The 15,632-nt window shown below is 48.0% G+C and overlaps 7 protein-coding genes across 7 annotated transcripts; 4 read left to right on the forward strand and 3 right to left on the reverse strand.

Moving 5' to 3' along the window:
* Window positions 1-103: 103 nt before the first annotated feature.
* On the forward strand, window positions 104-2,210 carry JR316_0011071 (Eukaryotic translation initiation factor 2D; the record flags this gene model as incomplete). Its single annotated transcript, XM_047896734.1, has 6 exons — window positions 104-280; window positions 329-509; window positions 563-1,463; window positions 1,517-1,792; window positions 1,852-2,000; window positions 2,065-2,210. 6 exons carry the CDS (start codon window positions 104-106, stop codon window positions 2,208-2,210), a joined length of 1,830 nt encoding a protein of 609 aa, XP_047744779.1.
* Window positions 2,211-2,748: 538 nt separating this feature from the next.
* JR316_0011072 (uncharacterized protein) lies at window positions 2,749-4,638 on the forward strand (the record flags this gene model as incomplete). Its single annotated transcript, XM_047896735.1, has 1 exon — window positions 2,749-4,638. One exon carries the CDS (start codon window positions 2,749-2,751, stop codon window positions 4,636-4,638), a length of 1,890 nt encoding a protein of 629 aa, XP_047744780.1.
* Window positions 4,639-5,198: 560 nt separating this feature from the next.
* JR316_0011073 (uncharacterized protein) lies at window positions 5,199-6,641 on the forward strand (the record flags this gene model as incomplete). Its single annotated transcript, XM_047896736.1, has 2 exons — window positions 5,199-6,539; window positions 6,603-6,641. The coding sequence occupies 2 exons, from the start codon at window positions 5,199-5,201 to the stop codon at window positions 6,639-6,641; spliced, it is 1,380 nt and encodes a 459-aa protein (XP_047744781.1).
* A 438-nt stretch (window positions 6,642-7,079) lies between these two features.
* On the reverse strand, window positions 7,080-8,519 carry JR316_0011074 (uncharacterized protein; the record flags this gene model as incomplete). Its single annotated transcript, XM_047896737.1, has 1 exon — window positions 7,080-8,519. The coding sequence occupies one exon, from the start codon at window positions 8,517-8,519 to the stop codon at window positions 7,080-7,082; it is 1,440 nt and encodes a 479-aa protein (XP_047744782.1).
* A 36-nt stretch (window positions 8,520-8,555) lies between these two features.
* JR316_0011075 (uncharacterized protein) lies at window positions 8,556-9,089 on the reverse strand (the record flags this gene model as incomplete). The annotated part of the gene is made up of 1 exon (XM_047896738.1): window positions 8,556-9,089. The coding sequence occupies one exon, from the start codon at window positions 9,087-9,089 to the stop codon at window positions 8,556-8,558; it is 534 nt and encodes a 177-aa protein (XP_047744783.1).
* Window positions 9,090-9,278: 189 nt separating this feature from the next.
* On the forward strand, window positions 9,279-10,555 carry JR316_0011076 (Dimethyladenosine transferase; the record flags this gene model as incomplete). The annotated part of the gene is made up of 7 exons (XM_047896739.1): window positions 9,279-9,430; window positions 9,480-9,492; window positions 9,548-9,696; window positions 9,745-9,982; window positions 10,041-10,292; window positions 10,346-10,452; window positions 10,513-10,555. 7 exons carry the CDS (start codon window positions 9,279-9,281, stop codon window positions 10,553-10,555), a joined length of 954 nt encoding a protein of 317 aa, XP_047744784.1.
* Window positions 10,556-10,911: 356 nt separating this feature from the next.
* Window positions 10,912-14,132, reverse strand: JR316_0011077 (Altered inheritance of mitochondria protein 3; the record flags this gene model as incomplete). The annotated part of the gene is made up of 8 exons (XM_047896740.1): window positions 10,912-11,867; window positions 11,919-11,955; window positions 12,016-12,631; window positions 12,687-12,768; window positions 13,374-13,456; window positions 13,645-13,755; window positions 13,899-13,920; window positions 13,958-14,132. The coding sequence occupies 8 exons, from the start codon at window positions 14,130-14,132 to the stop codon at window positions 10,912-10,914; spliced, it is 2,082 nt and encodes a 693-aa protein (XP_047744785.1).
* Window positions 14,133-15,632: the final 1,500 nt, after the last annotated feature.

Genomic DNA, 15,632 nt, shown 5'->3' on the forward strand with positions numbered 1-15,632 from the left:
GGTATCAACAAAGATCACATGGCAGATCAGGCACAAATGCTGACTAATAATCTAATCTCCTCCGCCGAATTCGAACCTTATTACCTTCCACCACAACGCAATTATGTTCAAGAAACCTCTGAGCAATCTCAAGACTTCTGCCCCTCTCAGAAGCTCGGATCGTAGAAAGCTGAAGCAACGGGCTATCACAAGCTACAGTCTAACGCCGGAAGAGGGTGATGTCTTGGTGCCAGATGGGATTTTATCTGTGAAGTTTAGCACTCATGTTGACGAACCTGGCGTGAGTACTAGGAAATACCATATCGTCTTTTTTCATAATTTGTAACAGGTTGCATATCTGAGTTCCGATGGAGACCCTCTATGGTTCACCATTGGAAAAGGAACTGAATTGGATCTGATTCCAACGATCTATACGCTCTGGAAGAAACAAGACCTCCTTCCATACTTGTCTACGCCGTCAGCTGTTACACCGATACTGATTGGAGGAGCCGACTTGATGATACCCGGAGGTTAGTCAAGTCATAATATGACTGTAGTTTGCTGACTTTCTTACCCAAGCCAGTCATACACTGCCCACCAGCACTTCCACCGCAACAACTTGTCGCCATTCGGCAGTTCATTAGGAAAGATGGACAGCCGTTTATCTCACCTCCAGTAGCTGTAGGGTGGATGGCACTTCCAAGTGATCAGCTTCGGACAGCTGCGAAGGAAAAGGGCAAGGCGGTACACATCGCACATACCTGGAAGGATCATCTGTGGGATATGGGTTCTAAGTCTGACATCCCAGATGACACCACCATTAGTACAGGACCTGGGGAGGAGACAGCAGGAGACTCAAGTGACGGTGAAAACGAAGATGAGGGCAAAAGTAGCGCTACTCCTCCTCCGCATAGTGATGGACCAGTTAGTCCCAGCCCTGAGCCATCTGTAACATATAGCGCCGCAGAAGTGACCGAACTACTCGATAAATCCTTACTACAAGCCATCAAGACATCACTTCCCGGTTCTTCATTCCCGATCCCTGCGACACAATTCTACTCGAATTACATCCTCCCATCGCGACCTGCTTTCCCCACCCTCATTGTCTCCCCCGCTGGGTATATTCCCTCCTCTTCTCCCAGAAGTGATGCCCCAACAGTCATAACAGATATCACTATTAAAACTTCCACTCACAAGTCCCTGACTGCGTTTCTGAAAGTTGCCGAAAAAGCGTCTCTGCTCACTTTGAAGCCGCCACAGAAGAACCAACCTGATGTACTTGTTACGTCGGTCAACGGGTCTCATCCAAGTGTCGTTGACCATGCATCATTTGTCACAGTAAAGGATATCGAAACAACGGCCGTCAAAAAAGCAGCGCGCGAAGAAAAAGAAAGAGAAAGCCAAGCGCACAAGGATATTGAGATACGAGAGTTATACAAGCCTCATCAGACAAGCATAGAATTATTTGAAGGCATGGGGGCCAGGTAAATACTCTTCTCTTTCGGAAGTATCGATACTTACTACTTCGTATTAACAGCAAATCGGATCTGTATACAATTCCTGAAATTCGATCGCTAGTCAACAATTACATTACCTCCCACAACCTCGTTAATGCTCGCGAACAGGCATACATCAACTTGGACGAGCTGCTGTATTCTTGTGTGTCGGTGAAGCAAAAGGCAAAGTCAAAGAGCAAAGAATCGGAGTCCGAAACACCTCAGTTCATGAAGCGGGACGAGCTCACGAAGAAGATCATCGCTAAGATGCAAAGCTGGTATGAGATACGGCCAGATGGTCGTGATCCTGTTACAAAGTAAAACCCTCCTCCTTTCGACTTCTGGCTTCGACTAATGCACATCTTTTTGCCCTCAGGAAAGGGACTTTAACACCTGTTCAAGTCGTAATGAAAGTCCGCCAGGGCCGTAAAGCATCGACTCTCATTACGGGATTTGAGCCCTTCTTTGTTGATGCAGAAGAAATGGCAGAAGACCTCCGTAAAGCTTGCGCTGGTTCTACATCTGGTTAGTTTTTCTCCTAAAACGCGTAAATACCTCGCTTACATGACGCGGTCATGACTGTGTTCAGTTTCTCCCATTCCAGGGAAGCCTGCGGGTGCTGGGCTGGAAGTTTTGGTGCAAGGAAAGCAATCTACGGCTGTTGTGGAATATCTTACCGCGAAAGGTATTCCGAAGAAATGGATCGAGGTTGCCGACCTTTCCGGAAAGAAATAAACCAATTATTCATCAAAGTGTACAACGGTATAGTTTTCAAATTGACATCATAAAGAATAGTTTAACTGCTAGTTTAAATGTCGTCACTCGGGATTCTACGATGACTTACCTTTGCTTCCTTTGCCCGTCGTTGACCTTGGTCTTCTGTTCAACGGCTTTAGGTAGTCATGCAGAAAGTAATGCAGCGCAGCCAGCGATGGCGCACAATAGCACATTAATTTGTCGTGGTCTACGTCAGCCTCACCAACGTCAGCGCTCTGCATCCAAGTCAACCATGATGCATGAACCTGTTCGAGTCTGAAACTACACGACGGCCGGCATGCTAATCGCGACCACGTGAAGATTCGTTATATTTCCCTGAATGGTCGCGGACCGTCAGCCTCATATTTAATTCTTTCCCTTTCCACTACCACAACGCCTTTAAAGTATCTGCTAGCAGTGAGTTTTTGATTCTCCTAAATACTTTCAGCCCAGCCTCTCAGTCGTTTTATTCACCCCAACGCAGCATCACTACTATTCCAAACTACCTCTCATTCTAATGTCACCCAGTTCACGTTCGAGCTCTCGCCGAAACTCGTCTGGCGGTTTTAAACCCTATACACGCGGAGTATCGCCCATTATGCTCGCTTCTGTACCGGACGGCTGTCAGGACAAGCCACCAAACAGTATGGAACGTCCAGGATTCCCCACATATGCGCAGTACAAACAAGTCGAGGCGACCTACTTGAATTCGCTTACCCCGCGCAGGCAAGGAAAGGCTCTTATCTCTCAGGCCCTGTTTGATAGAATCTGGGACGTTCTTCACCAGCCGGACTCGCAAGGGGAGACTGCACAGTTCCGCTTCTGGGCACGGAAGATGTTCACTCTGAGCAAGAACCACCGTGTCAGTCTCGGTGTCGACGAAAACGGAGAGGAGGCTCCTCAGGAGGTGCTTCTTCATGATAATCTTCTTGTCGCTATACAGGAACAACTGTATGACCTCCTATGTTATTGTCACGGAAGCACTGGCCACGGCGGTCGGGATAAAACCTGCGCTCTCATTCGAAAACACTATACCTGGGTTCCCAAAGATCTTGTCTCGAACTTTATCAAAGCTTGCCCCACCTGCATTATGAAGAAATGCGGAAACCCTGATGGTGCAGCGGCGATGGCTCAGATGACGGATTCTGCGAAGCTCGATGACTCCCCCTTTCCTGTGTTTCGTGACTTTTTCCAGCAGAACATGTATCATCCCGACAGTGTTGTCGCTGCTGCTCATGATTCTCCTATTGGAAATGAACAAGCTTTACCTTGGCCCATGATGGGAGATGTTGGCGCTGGTACAAGCGCTGGACCCAAGGAGCTCCCTATGCCTCCCTCGATGCTTGATCTTGGCGATGGCACCATGGAGTCTGTGTATCGCAACGCTATGCTTCGCTCTCGTAAGAATACTGTGGGTGCCAACGGAACTGCTCCTAGAGGCTTGCAAAGCTATCCCATGGTCCGTGAAGTATCTCTTTACAAAGGACTTCCGAACGGTTGGCAGTTTCGTCACAGCGACTACGCTGCCGCCCATGCTGAGTTTATGCGAACAAAAGACTTGCCTCAGGTCGAGGAGTATACTGCCTCGGGCACTCGTGTCCAGCGGCCTCGTGTTCCCAGTATTCTGCCACTCTGGGGCCCCGAAAGATTTTCGAATCCTGAGTATGACGAACATGATCTAGCGGATCAAACTCAAGAAAGTATCTTGTCTATGGACCGCACTATGTCATCGAGCCAGGCCGATGATGGACACTCCTCTGCGATGACCATGCACTATCTGCTTATGTCCTCTGACATTCCTCCTGAAACAAAGCAGGAGAAGGAGGAGTACATTCCACATATCGATCCGTTGTTGATGGGCTTCTCTGAGCATGCTCCGTCGTCCTTGCCCACTCAAGACCAGCAGCAGCCAGCCATTGAGCACGAAGAGCTTCCCAGCGCTTCTGATAGTCAAGGTCCGGATGCAGAGTCGCCCACCCTGGGATCAAGTACAAACTTCCCTTCGTCGTCCTCCATTAAGCGTGCCGCTGCTCCCCTACGCCTGAATATTGATTTCCCGAACGAGAGGACCATTCAAGCGCTGCTTGCTTACCGCGACAGCATGGGCGAAGGCAACGTCACTCCCGACAGCCCTCTTACTGCTGCCTGGAATGCGGGGAACCCCAGCCCTGCGAGCAGCGACAGTTCATCATCGAGCTCGCAACTCTCTGCGTTCCCTATGAGCAGCACCGGGACCACACCGGGGAGCTCGGCACTCACCACCCCTGTTGACGAATGCGGTGGCGAGGATAAGAAAGGGGAAAGCTGTGGATCCGATATAGTCGATAAAGGAAAAGGAAAACATGTTCTTTCAGAGGTTGGGGAAGCGACGTTAAGTCAAGCCATTGAGGCTGCTTGTGGGATATGAGGCCATGTGCCGATTCTCTATTTCTTCTCATTTTTGTTGGAATGATACCATGCTACCAATCTATCCAGTGCGCCATCCTTAAATTATCTATCACGTATCATGTACCTTGTATCCAATCTACATATATCCGATATACGATCATCCAGCATACAATACGAAGTAACAAAACTCGTTGCTTGTTCTAAGTAAGGATGGACGATCGCGTCATTGTGAAGATGTTGACTTGGCCTGAACCGTATAGTTCTCCGCTTTAAAATTACCGGAACGACCTAGGACGTTAAATTCCACACGACCAATTTTTGACCCAAACTAATAAGCTCGTAAAGCCTCCTGTCTACTAAACGTCCATGAGTGTCATGTCCAACTCGATTCCTCCCATTTACAAACTTAACGACGACATCCTTTCCCTAATCATACAAATCAATGCAGACATGTTCATCGACAGGTCCGCTTTTCTCCACACACGTAACGCCTCTCAGGTCTGCCACCCCTGGCGCCAAAGCTTACTCGAATCATCAACTCTGTGGGCGCGATTATTTGACATAGATCAGCTACGGAGCATGCCAGACCCAGATTGGTGGGGGCAAGAAATACTGCGACGAGCCGGTACTGCACCATTGTGGATAAAATGCACACAGATTGAAAGGTATGCCCAGCAGACGGTGATACAGCTTCTCCTTACAGTTCTCGACACGCGGTGGGATAGAGTGGAGAGGCTTTATGTTCGCAGCGCTATCATTGACGACCAGGGAGAGTCAATGGCGCATCACCTTTGGGAATGTTTACTCAAACGGGCACCTTCATTGAAGCAATTGGGTCTTTATATATCTGGTCGAGAGAATGCACCTCTCAGCAGGCCGCTGCTGGGAGACTCTGCGCCATTGTTAAAGGTGCTTAGAATAAACAGGCTCACGTTCAGTGTTCAGGCACCTTGGTTAAGTGGTCTACGCTCCCTCACAATTGGATCCACTACCCCCTCGGACCTTCTTCAGGTGCTCGAAGGAATTTCACATCTAGAGGCCTTACGAGTAGATGATATTTGTGACGATGGAGAGGCAGATGTGGGTGATAAACCTTCGTTACCATCTGTTCTTCGGCTTCGACATCTGGAGCAGTTTGATATCAGTGCTTCGCAACTTACACCTTGCTCTACATTTTTGAAACAGATCACAACCTCGTCCAAATGTTCTTCTGTAAGCTTGCGCTTTCTTATTCCTAAGAAAGACTCTTCACGGAATATCCTGCCTGGCCTTTTGCTTCCGTTTTCGCAATTTCTGGACCGTTACCTCGCATTTTTTCCTGAGAGCGCCATGTCGATGACACATACCCCAGATGCCTTCACATTATCATCTTCTGAGCCTAACAACTCTAACTCATTTATGTTAACCATTTGTTTCGAAGGGAAATACTCGTTCACCGCCTATCTGCTTGCAATTATCTTGGGTACATTTACTTCAGGAATGCCGAAAGTGGTATCCATGAAGTTTGGAACGTTCAGAACGACACAACAGGTAGTCGAGACCATCATATCATTTCTTCCCAGGTTCACCTCTCTGATTACACTCGAAGCCGACGAACGCTTTATACTACGTCTGATGGAGGAGAAGGAAAATCACACTGGACTTCTTTTGCCAACTCTACGCACTATTAACATTAATGCATTCAATGTCTCATTTTTTGGAAGCTTTGGTGGTATCGACGAAGAAAATCGCTCTCCGCTCGTCGATTACCTTGTGCTCCGCATGGTGCGGGGGAGCCCAATCGGTGTCCTTGATCTCACACAATGCCCAGATTTGGACGTCAGGGCTTTAGTTCCTGTCCTTGAAAATTCAAACCTTGCAGGGTTAAATGTCCTATGGGCACGATATAGCATGTCCGGCGTTCGCCAGAGATTTCAACACGTATGCGGGGCGCCTACACACTTCCCAGTTGATTCTCTAAGCATTAACTGTTAATGCCTATAGATGGACATCTCGACCATTGACATGTCCGAGTATCTCTGAAACATCTCATGGATATGTGGAGAATTCAGGCCTAAGTTATGGAGCGCTATTACAAAAACGGGCGAATCCTGGTGATGATTAGAAGAGATCTCTTGTGATCCATTTCTACTGGCCTATGTGCTAGCGATGTCTATGAACATATCCTTTCGTGTCAAAGTCGATTTTTTTCTCTCCATCTCGGCGCGGAAATCAAGTATTGATCGAATCCTGAGAAAATTTCCGAGTTCGTATTCCAATTGACTCAAAATACCGTCACTCTTTCCAAAAAAAACAATTATTATTCCATTCAAAAAAATAAGTCGGTGAGACGTCGACCATGCTATTAGGTAGGCAGGAGCTGTCTGTGTACCTATCGTTTAAATATTTCTATAATGCTATACAATTGAAGCCAACGTACGTGATTCTGCTTCTCGCAATGTAGAGATGGATTGAGGTTGTTCACTCATCTTCAAATGAAGTCAAGGTTTTAGCAAATCTGTCGACCAGGTCGGAGGAATATTCTTTGCCACTGGACTTCAGATAGTGAAAGGCTTGCTCGAGCAAGCTACGGTTTCCGTATTTGATATCAAAGTTCCTAGCCTCATTGAGTTCTAGAAGTTCAGCAAACAGTTCCCATGAAGAGGGAAAGAAATCTGGATCTTCATAGCCCTTCAAAACCGAAATACAGATGCCTTTTAGATTTGTTCTGCGGCATATCCGGGGGAAATTTTTCCAAGGAAACACAGCATCCGCGCATATAGAGAATTTCTGAAGGTGGGGAAACAGGACATAGCTGCCAGTGGTTTCGGAAACTTGAACAAGTGCGTCGTAGAATGGCCCGAGATTGGATTGCCTGCGATGCACTTCTGGCACACCAGTATGTGGAGGAAATTCCAAGGAAAAATTCCTCACGTTGGGAGATGCCTTTGCAATTTCTATGAGGACGTCGGTTTCAATAGAAGCCGTATATATATCCAATTCTTGGATGGAGCAGGATGAACGTGAGAGGAATGAGCAAAAGGCTGCCGAAGGGAAAGGATAGCACTGTGATTCGGTGCAGCAATCTATTAAGCTGGGGAGGGAAACCGTTCGAAAGAATGTATCGAGGGCGACGTCAGCTTCAGATTCGCTGTCTTCATGCGATTCGATCATTAAATTCTGTAGTTTGGAATGGGTGATTTGCTTGTATCCGTCAGGTGGGAGTGAGGAGTCCATATGAACGTAAACTCTGCGAAACGACACAAGCTGAGGAGCCATGTTAATGACATGAAATACATCAATGAGGCAGACTTCGAGTCCCTCCACGGTAGTGAGATTACCCCAATTGATGTCAAGTAAATTCACATAATAACCGAGTATGCAGAGGTCTTTTGGTGCCACATTTGGTCCAAGGTAGAGTGGCGAAGTGATGGTGAGAGGTATGATTCTCAAAATCTCAAGTATAGAGGAACGACTAGGTGGCGAAAATCGAGACTGGGCCAGATAGGTCAAATTAGACAGGATCAAAAACCGACAGCGATAGAGAAGTCGGTTGACTAGATCAACTAACGGAAGAATAATGGTTTCCGTTGATTCTGTAGCTGATAGATAAACATCCAATGGAAGGACCCCTGAGCGCATGAGCCATCCCATAGCGAGCTGAACTTTGGATTCTGTTGTCCTGGAACCAAACTTGAATCTAAGCCTCGTCCAAAGTGAAGGAGTTGTCCAAGCCGTATAGCGCCATGTTTTACACACAGCTCCAAGCGGAAAGACCTCGTAGGTCGGGTCAAAGCTGTTGTCTTGCTCATCTTTTCCAACGTAGAACTTGAACATACGTGCGAGGACCTCGAGAGGCAATCGATGAATGCGGCCGGATACGGTGACTGCGACAGACGATTCTGCATGATAAACAGGCATCGTGTGCGCAAAAATTTAGGTACACTTTGGTTGGAGTTATCGGAAGTGTTGTGCGAGCGTTGGGTTCACCGCGAATGGAGGGTAAATCGATGGGAGAACCTGACCAAGAGTTCCTGGGAAGATCCCACGGCCAAGACAAGACAACAAAGGCTTAACTCGTGGCAGCAAGCGTGGCAACAGTGGCGACGGGATGTATCCGACCCTGAACTTTTCCATACCGTACGCACCGGCGAACAGCGTCGACTCTGTATCTGATAAATAGACATCCAACGGAAGTTCCCCTGAGCGCATAAGCCATTCCATAGCGAGCTGAACCTTGGATTCTGTTGTCCTGGAACCAAACTTGAATCTAAGCCTTGTCCAAAGTGAAGCAGTTGTCCAAGCAGTATAGCGCCATGTTTTACATACAGCCCCAAGCGGAAAAACCTCATATATTTCGACCAAATGATTGTCTTGTTCGTCTTTTCCAACACAGAGCTCGAACATAAGTGCGAGGACTTCGAGAGGCAAACGATGAATGTGGTCGGATCTGGTAATGTAGTTGATAGATGTTTCTTGGTCCTTTGACATCATATACACAATTGTTTAGGCACCTTTAGGTTAAAGCCGTCGGTGAGTGTTGGTACTTGGTTGATACTCTGATTTTGCTCCAGGTCATCGATATCCAAACATCACGTGATATTTTTTTGTTCCCTGTGGCCGTCGTCAATTCACCACAACTGACGATGAACTAACGACGACGAAGGCGCTCCTTTCAAAATGCCCAAAGCAACCTCGGACAAGTTTTCTCGGGCACACCAGCCGGCAGTCAAAAAGAAAGACGCCCAGAGCTCGAGTTCAATGACCAACCCCATCTTCAATACAGCCAGGTTTGGTCAACACATTCTAAAAAATCCAGCGACTGCTCAAAAGTATGGTGTTCTCATTTACATACGGTTTCTGCTGACAACTTAAATGTAGGATTGTTGATGCTGTCCGTCTATCCGTTTACAACAGAGTTGATCTGTATTGAAACCATAAACTGACAGGCAAACCTCAAACCAACCGACAAAGTGATGGAAGTAGGTCCGGGTACTGGCAATTTGACGGTCAAGATTTTGGAAAAGGCAAAGCACGTTACAGCCATCGAGATGGATCCTCGAATGGCAGCCGAGGTGATCAAACGTGTGCAGGGAACGTGAGTTGTGCCAGGCTGTCTGTTGCTCAGCTCATTTAATCGCCCTAGTCCCGAGCAGCGGAAGTTAGAGGTCGTTATTGGCGACTTTGTCAAGGTTGACATGCCCTACTTTGAAGTCTGTATATCGAATACGCCGTACCAAATCTCATCGCCGCTTGTGTTTCGTCTGCTCTCGCACCGGCCTCTGTTCCGCGTCGCGATCCTCATGTTTCAACGTGAGTTCGCCCAGCGACTCGTTGCACGCCCGGGAACCGACATGTGGTCCAGATTGTCTGCCAACGTCCAGGTGTGTTACTTTATCGGAATTGTAGTCAATATGCCAGACATGAAAACCCACCGCCCAGCTGTACGCCAAAGTCGACAATATCATCAACGTTGCGCGGAATGACTTCCGTCCACCACCGAAGGTCGAGTCGTCCGTTGTACGTCTTGTTCCTATCGACCCACCACCGCCCGTCAAATTTGAAGAGTTTGACGGCATGAATCGCATTATATTTTCCCGGCCCAACAAAACTGTCAGAGGCAATTTTCAGGCCAAGGGTGTGATGAAGATGCTAGAGCAGAATAGATCGACGTGGCTGTCGCTTCAGGAGATGGTGCGCGTCCGTGTCATTTCTTTCTTTGAAGCAAATTAAATGATTGTCTATAGCCAGTCGACGATGATAGGCCGATAAACACGATTGTGGATGACGTCCTCGCCGAATTGGGATATACAGAAAATCGTGCAGCCAAAATGGATATAGATGACCTCCTAAAGTCAGTTGCTCTCTCTTTTTTGTCTCTTATGTGTGTCAGCTTGACAACTTTCATCGACAGAATGTTGGCTGCCTTCCACGAGGCTGGAATCCATTTCTCATAGGATCCGACACGCCAGTTTTCAATGCGCCCATTCCATTGTTGTGACACCCTCTGCCCCTCGCTATCAATGCGCCCGTAGCCGTTGTTCTGACAAGATGAAATGTCTCTTTACCCTCGAGCGGCGATTGGACGGTCACTTGACATACACCCGAGGTTTAGATCTACGCTTTCTCTGCTCGAGAAGCGACCCCACGTTTTCATAGGCTTTCACAGCACAAAAAATTGAGACCCCAAAAGATTCCACGATCATAAATGTACACCTAGAGCGATATATGCTGTACGACTACTTTGGATTTATTTTAATTTATAGTGCATTCTTAATGTACACTAGATTCAGGGTATCGATCCCTCAGTTACTTACAATTGCTGCAAGCCCTGAAGCCCGTCGGGAGGCACGGCAGTAATATCAGACACACTTAGGTAGGCCTGCATACTGATTGGCCGATATATCCACATCTCACCCTCTTGGAAGCAACCTAAATCGTACTCAGCCCTTTTTGGCGGCTGTCCTACGCTCTGTTCCACCACGACAATGACCCCCAGATCCGCAGGACTCAGATCGCCCCCGTCTTTAGGGGTCGAAGCGGGCACTGCGTCGCAGACAACGACAGCCGTGTGGTCTGGGTCGCCCAAAGTAAAAAAACCCCCCGGGGAACTCCTGCCCATGCCAATTCTCACCCGCCGCCATTCGGTGATATCTCCGCGGCGCACGCGGTCGTCGCCGCCGCGCCATTTCCCCGCCATCTGGCGCCCGTCGTTAGACGCCCGGCCAGCGAAGATGAGGTGTCCGTGTGTGCGGCTGATGCTGGGCACGGGCTTGGGGATGTAGTCGTACGCGGCGAAATATTTGAGCGCCTCGTTAGCAAGATCCCAGCACTCTCCCCGCGCGCAGTACTCGCCCGTGCCGACGAACGACTCGGCGAACAGCGCGACCGTCTCGCCATACACCTCGTGCGCCTCGATGAGCGCGTCGCGCCCTAGTGGCTTGGGTTGGGGCAGGTACGTGGCATGGCGCGTCGTGCCGCGATTTGGATCAGTGTTGGAGGTGTCGTAAGTGATGCTGCCCCAGAAGATGCTCAGGTCGGAGAAGAATATTCCTATATTCGTCGTCTTGCTCGTGTTGCGGGAGCGCCATGAACTGACATAGGTATGGTCGGTGGTGCCCTCGACGGGGGGCGGGATGGGTGGAGCCGAAGGTGAATCATACCACGCCGAATCCCAATGTGTCGTCGGTGCAAAATAGTGGGCCAGATCGAGGGCGGATGACCCATGTGTCGTCGCAGGGGGGTGGGATAAAACAAAGGCGGGTGACGCTGAATAGAGTAAAGGGCGATTATAAACGGTATAGCAATCTAATCACGCACTGCCGGCCTGCGGACGAACCCAAGACGTGGGCTTGCTCTGGAAAGACAGAAAATTTACATCGTGTGGGACAATCTCTGTTCAGACGGAGCTACTCACTGCTGTTCGAATGGGAGGTGGAGGTGCGTGTGAAGGTAATTCACGCTCCTGTCGCGTTATATCGCCCGTATCAGTTGCTTTGACGGCGCCACTACTCGTCGGCGGAACGAAGCGGGCAAAAAATTCGTCAAGCCAGGCAAAAAACACCTGCTTATCTTCCGGAGTAAGATTTGCCCAATCAATCTTTTCTTCGGCGGGAGCAGCTGGAGATACTCGGGGTGGCTGCGTGCTACCCGGACGGGTCGATCGGACGATGGGAGGAGGTCCTGCCCCTGCACCCGTTGTTTGTGGCGGCAGGACTACAGGTGTCTGTTTACTGTACGATACCGACGCGGAAGACCTCGGAGGAGGAGGTGGCGGCGCTGCAGCCTTATTCCGAGACGGCAGCGGGGGAGCAGGGGAAACACTTTGCCCACGGGGCGGAAGACGAGGTGCAGGCGACACTGATTCGCTGCGATTGACAGGCGACAGCGCTGTAGAGGATGTCCTACTAGGTGGCGGTGGTAACGGAGGCAGGGCAGGCTTTGTGTTCCTGTTCACGAGACTCCTCGGTGGGGGTGGAGGTGGTGCAGGGTTTCCGCTGTAAGGGTCCCAATTCGTGTTTTTCATAGGTACACTATTTCAAAGACATTGAGACCCCCATCTCTATGAAAGAACGTCAATGAACACACCTAGTATTCCTGTCGCGTACATTCTGAAACTTTTCTACGCCAGACGACGACGCTTTCGCTGCCTTGGCTTTCAACTCTGCGACTAGACGTTATAGACACATGAGTTCACTGCGCTACAGCTTTAAAGAATCGGGGTTACATGAAGGCATGTCAATAAATTGTCTCCGGTTTCACGTCGCTATCGATAGCGTAAGGACAGAACAAGTGGGTCGATCGATCAAGCGTCTGCTGACGATCCAGAATCAAAATTGAATGTAATTAACGATGGGAATCACTGCAGATCGAAACGTAGAACTCGAGATGTATAGGATGTTTGCAGGGAGAGAAATGTGATTTGGGTGTAATGACAGTTCTGGTTGAACCTGGTTGAACGTTGGAAACAAATGGCTCCGCGTCTTGTCCGCCTCCGACAAATGCCACGTGGTTTAGTGGGTTCGGCAAGCGCTAAGACTGACCTGGCAGAAATTCACAAGGATAGATCGTCGTGTCGGAAGCACATGTCATGTAAAAAATTGTAATCGACATTCACAAGTCATGAACACGGCACGAAAAAATTAGCATTGAAACAAAGCAAAGCATGGGATAAAACATAGAGTAGAGTAGTAGAAAAACATATATCAAAGCAGTACTAGATAACGCAATATAGCTACAGAGGGCGATGGGATAATTAGGAGTGGAATAATATACATAAATATGGCATAAAGGTCAACTTTTGGCAAAAAAAATAAGTTGCAAACGCGTCTGAGAACCTTTCGAAACCTGATTGCAACCTGAAAAAAAAAAGAACCAGGCACCCAAAGAACGGAAAAATGTAGAGTGGCGACGCTGACTAGCGCGTTATACGCTGGCATTCGGGGAATGGGACTTGGAACATGTTCTGGATGCGCCTTTCTTCGATTACGACCTGTCGAACTTGTTCAGACATGCCAAACGATATTGTCATAACACGACTACGTACCTCAGCGCAACCGCAATTGTTGGCAGTTTTGTGCTTGTGGGCGCGACTGGTTTTGCAACAATCATTGTTACAGTCCAGAGTTTCGCCGGTGTAGTAGCGTCCATGGAAATGCTGATAACAGAGAGAAAGTCAGTCAAAAACCTGTATGAAGAGTAGAACGTGAAGTACCCCGCAGCCCCTATAAAAATCGCCAATTCTGAAAGGGGGTTTTGTGAGACGAACGCAAGACGCGCCAAGAAGAAAGGAGAACGTACATCTCGTGTTTGCACATTCTAGCTGATAATAGCAATTAAGATTAGTTGGGTGGGCGAACTGTGGAGGCGAAGGCCTTTTTGTTGAGCACTGGTTGCTCGAAATTGTGGTAGTGAAAGAACGAACTGGACTAGCTGAAATGGGATGGGTTTTATACGCGACCGGACTTGAAACGCTTGGGAATAATTAGGGTTACTTCCAGGCTGAGCCGTGTCATCTTGTGGGGACGGAGACATGATGCGAATTTTTTACTTGAATTCAATGACAAATTTAATGTCTCTTGCTGGGCAGATTCACTGAGATTTCGGTAGATTCCCATATATTATTTACTAATATTTAATATCTTGCATGTCAATCTCCCAGATTCTCATATCGGCAACCCCCACGTGGCAACTGATCAAGGGTCATTACTAAATTGTAGTCAGAAGGCACGCGGCCTTGATAACACTAGCTTTACCTTTCACGACCATAATATAACTCCAGCAATGCGGCGGGCGGTGTGCATAACGTCTTCAAGAGTCATAACCTCATGCATTCCTGCTCGCTATTCTTTCTAGGTCTGTCAATTGCTTAATATCAACACTAGACAACAAGTCCCGTACCGTGAAAGTCATGGGTCCTCGGAGGCATAGAATCGTGTTACATTTATGGCGGTTTGGGGTTCAAACAGAAATCTGGCATGTTGGTCCCTTTTCCTAAATTTCCGCATCCGCAGGCCATTCTAACCAGAATGCCAGAAAGGACATATAACATGGGACTTTTTAGTACTTTTGGCTCGCGGATCGTCAAAAGCGTTCAGCAGTCGTGAGATGTCTTCGGCCCCATCGTATGCTTACTGGTCCCGAATTCAAGCCCGAGAGGCGGCTTGCAATTATTGGTTGCTGACTACCGGTGACAAGAAAAAATGTGCCACATAAATATCAGAATATTCACCGATACGTACAGATCGTCGTGATCTCCAGGTATCCTCAGGTTCCTTGCGTTCGCGCATTGAATAGACTGTGAGTGTGGGTTTATTTCGGTCAATAAACCGCATCGGTCGCATGCGCAGGTGGTGCGCCAGTCCATGTCTGGGTTCGGACTTTCCAAATTGGTCCATATAAGCGCTCATCAACCGATTGCCACAAATCCCGAAGCTGAATATTCGCGTACAGTCGACAGGGCTCCGTATATGAGACTCACACGCATGAGAAAAGGCTCGGAGAATAGGTGTTTCTGAATCTATATGCCTGAGGGGACAAAACTAACAGCGCACCGTTTCATGTGTGTTTGACAGCGTATGCGTTAAAAAGGACTAAATATATTGAAGAGCCATATAAAACGGGAGGGTAAACGTTCTTCAGGGTTAGGATCGGTAGGAAGAATCCCGCTACTATCTTAATACACCCAAAAAAGAGTTGAAGACGGCATTTGAAGAAGTCTTTACCTAATTTCCAAGGCATCAAGTAGTATGTAGCACACAGCCAGTAGGTATGTACGTTGCCAACAAGATTTAGCTCAGAAATCTTTAGTTCATACTTATTTTTAGGGGACTTACAGATGATTCAATTGCTGACTTATGAATAAATAAACCTACAAAAGGTATGTTTCTGCATCAAAGCTTATAGCTATTTTCATATCGATAGACCTATTAACTAAATTTACACATACACGGACAACGAATTTTTTTGAGCGGAACATGAAATCTGAAGACGGTAAAATCACGGAAACTCGCAAAATCGTCAATGAGTATTTAC

This window comes from Psilocybe cubensis, chromosome 10, assembly GCF_017499595.1.
Source record: "Psilocybe cubensis strain MGC-MH-2018 chromosome 10, whole genome shotgun sequence".
Classification (NCBI taxonomy): domain Eukaryota; kingdom Fungi; phylum Basidiomycota; class Agaricomycetes; order Agaricales; family Agrocybaceae; genus Psilocybe; species Psilocybe cubensis.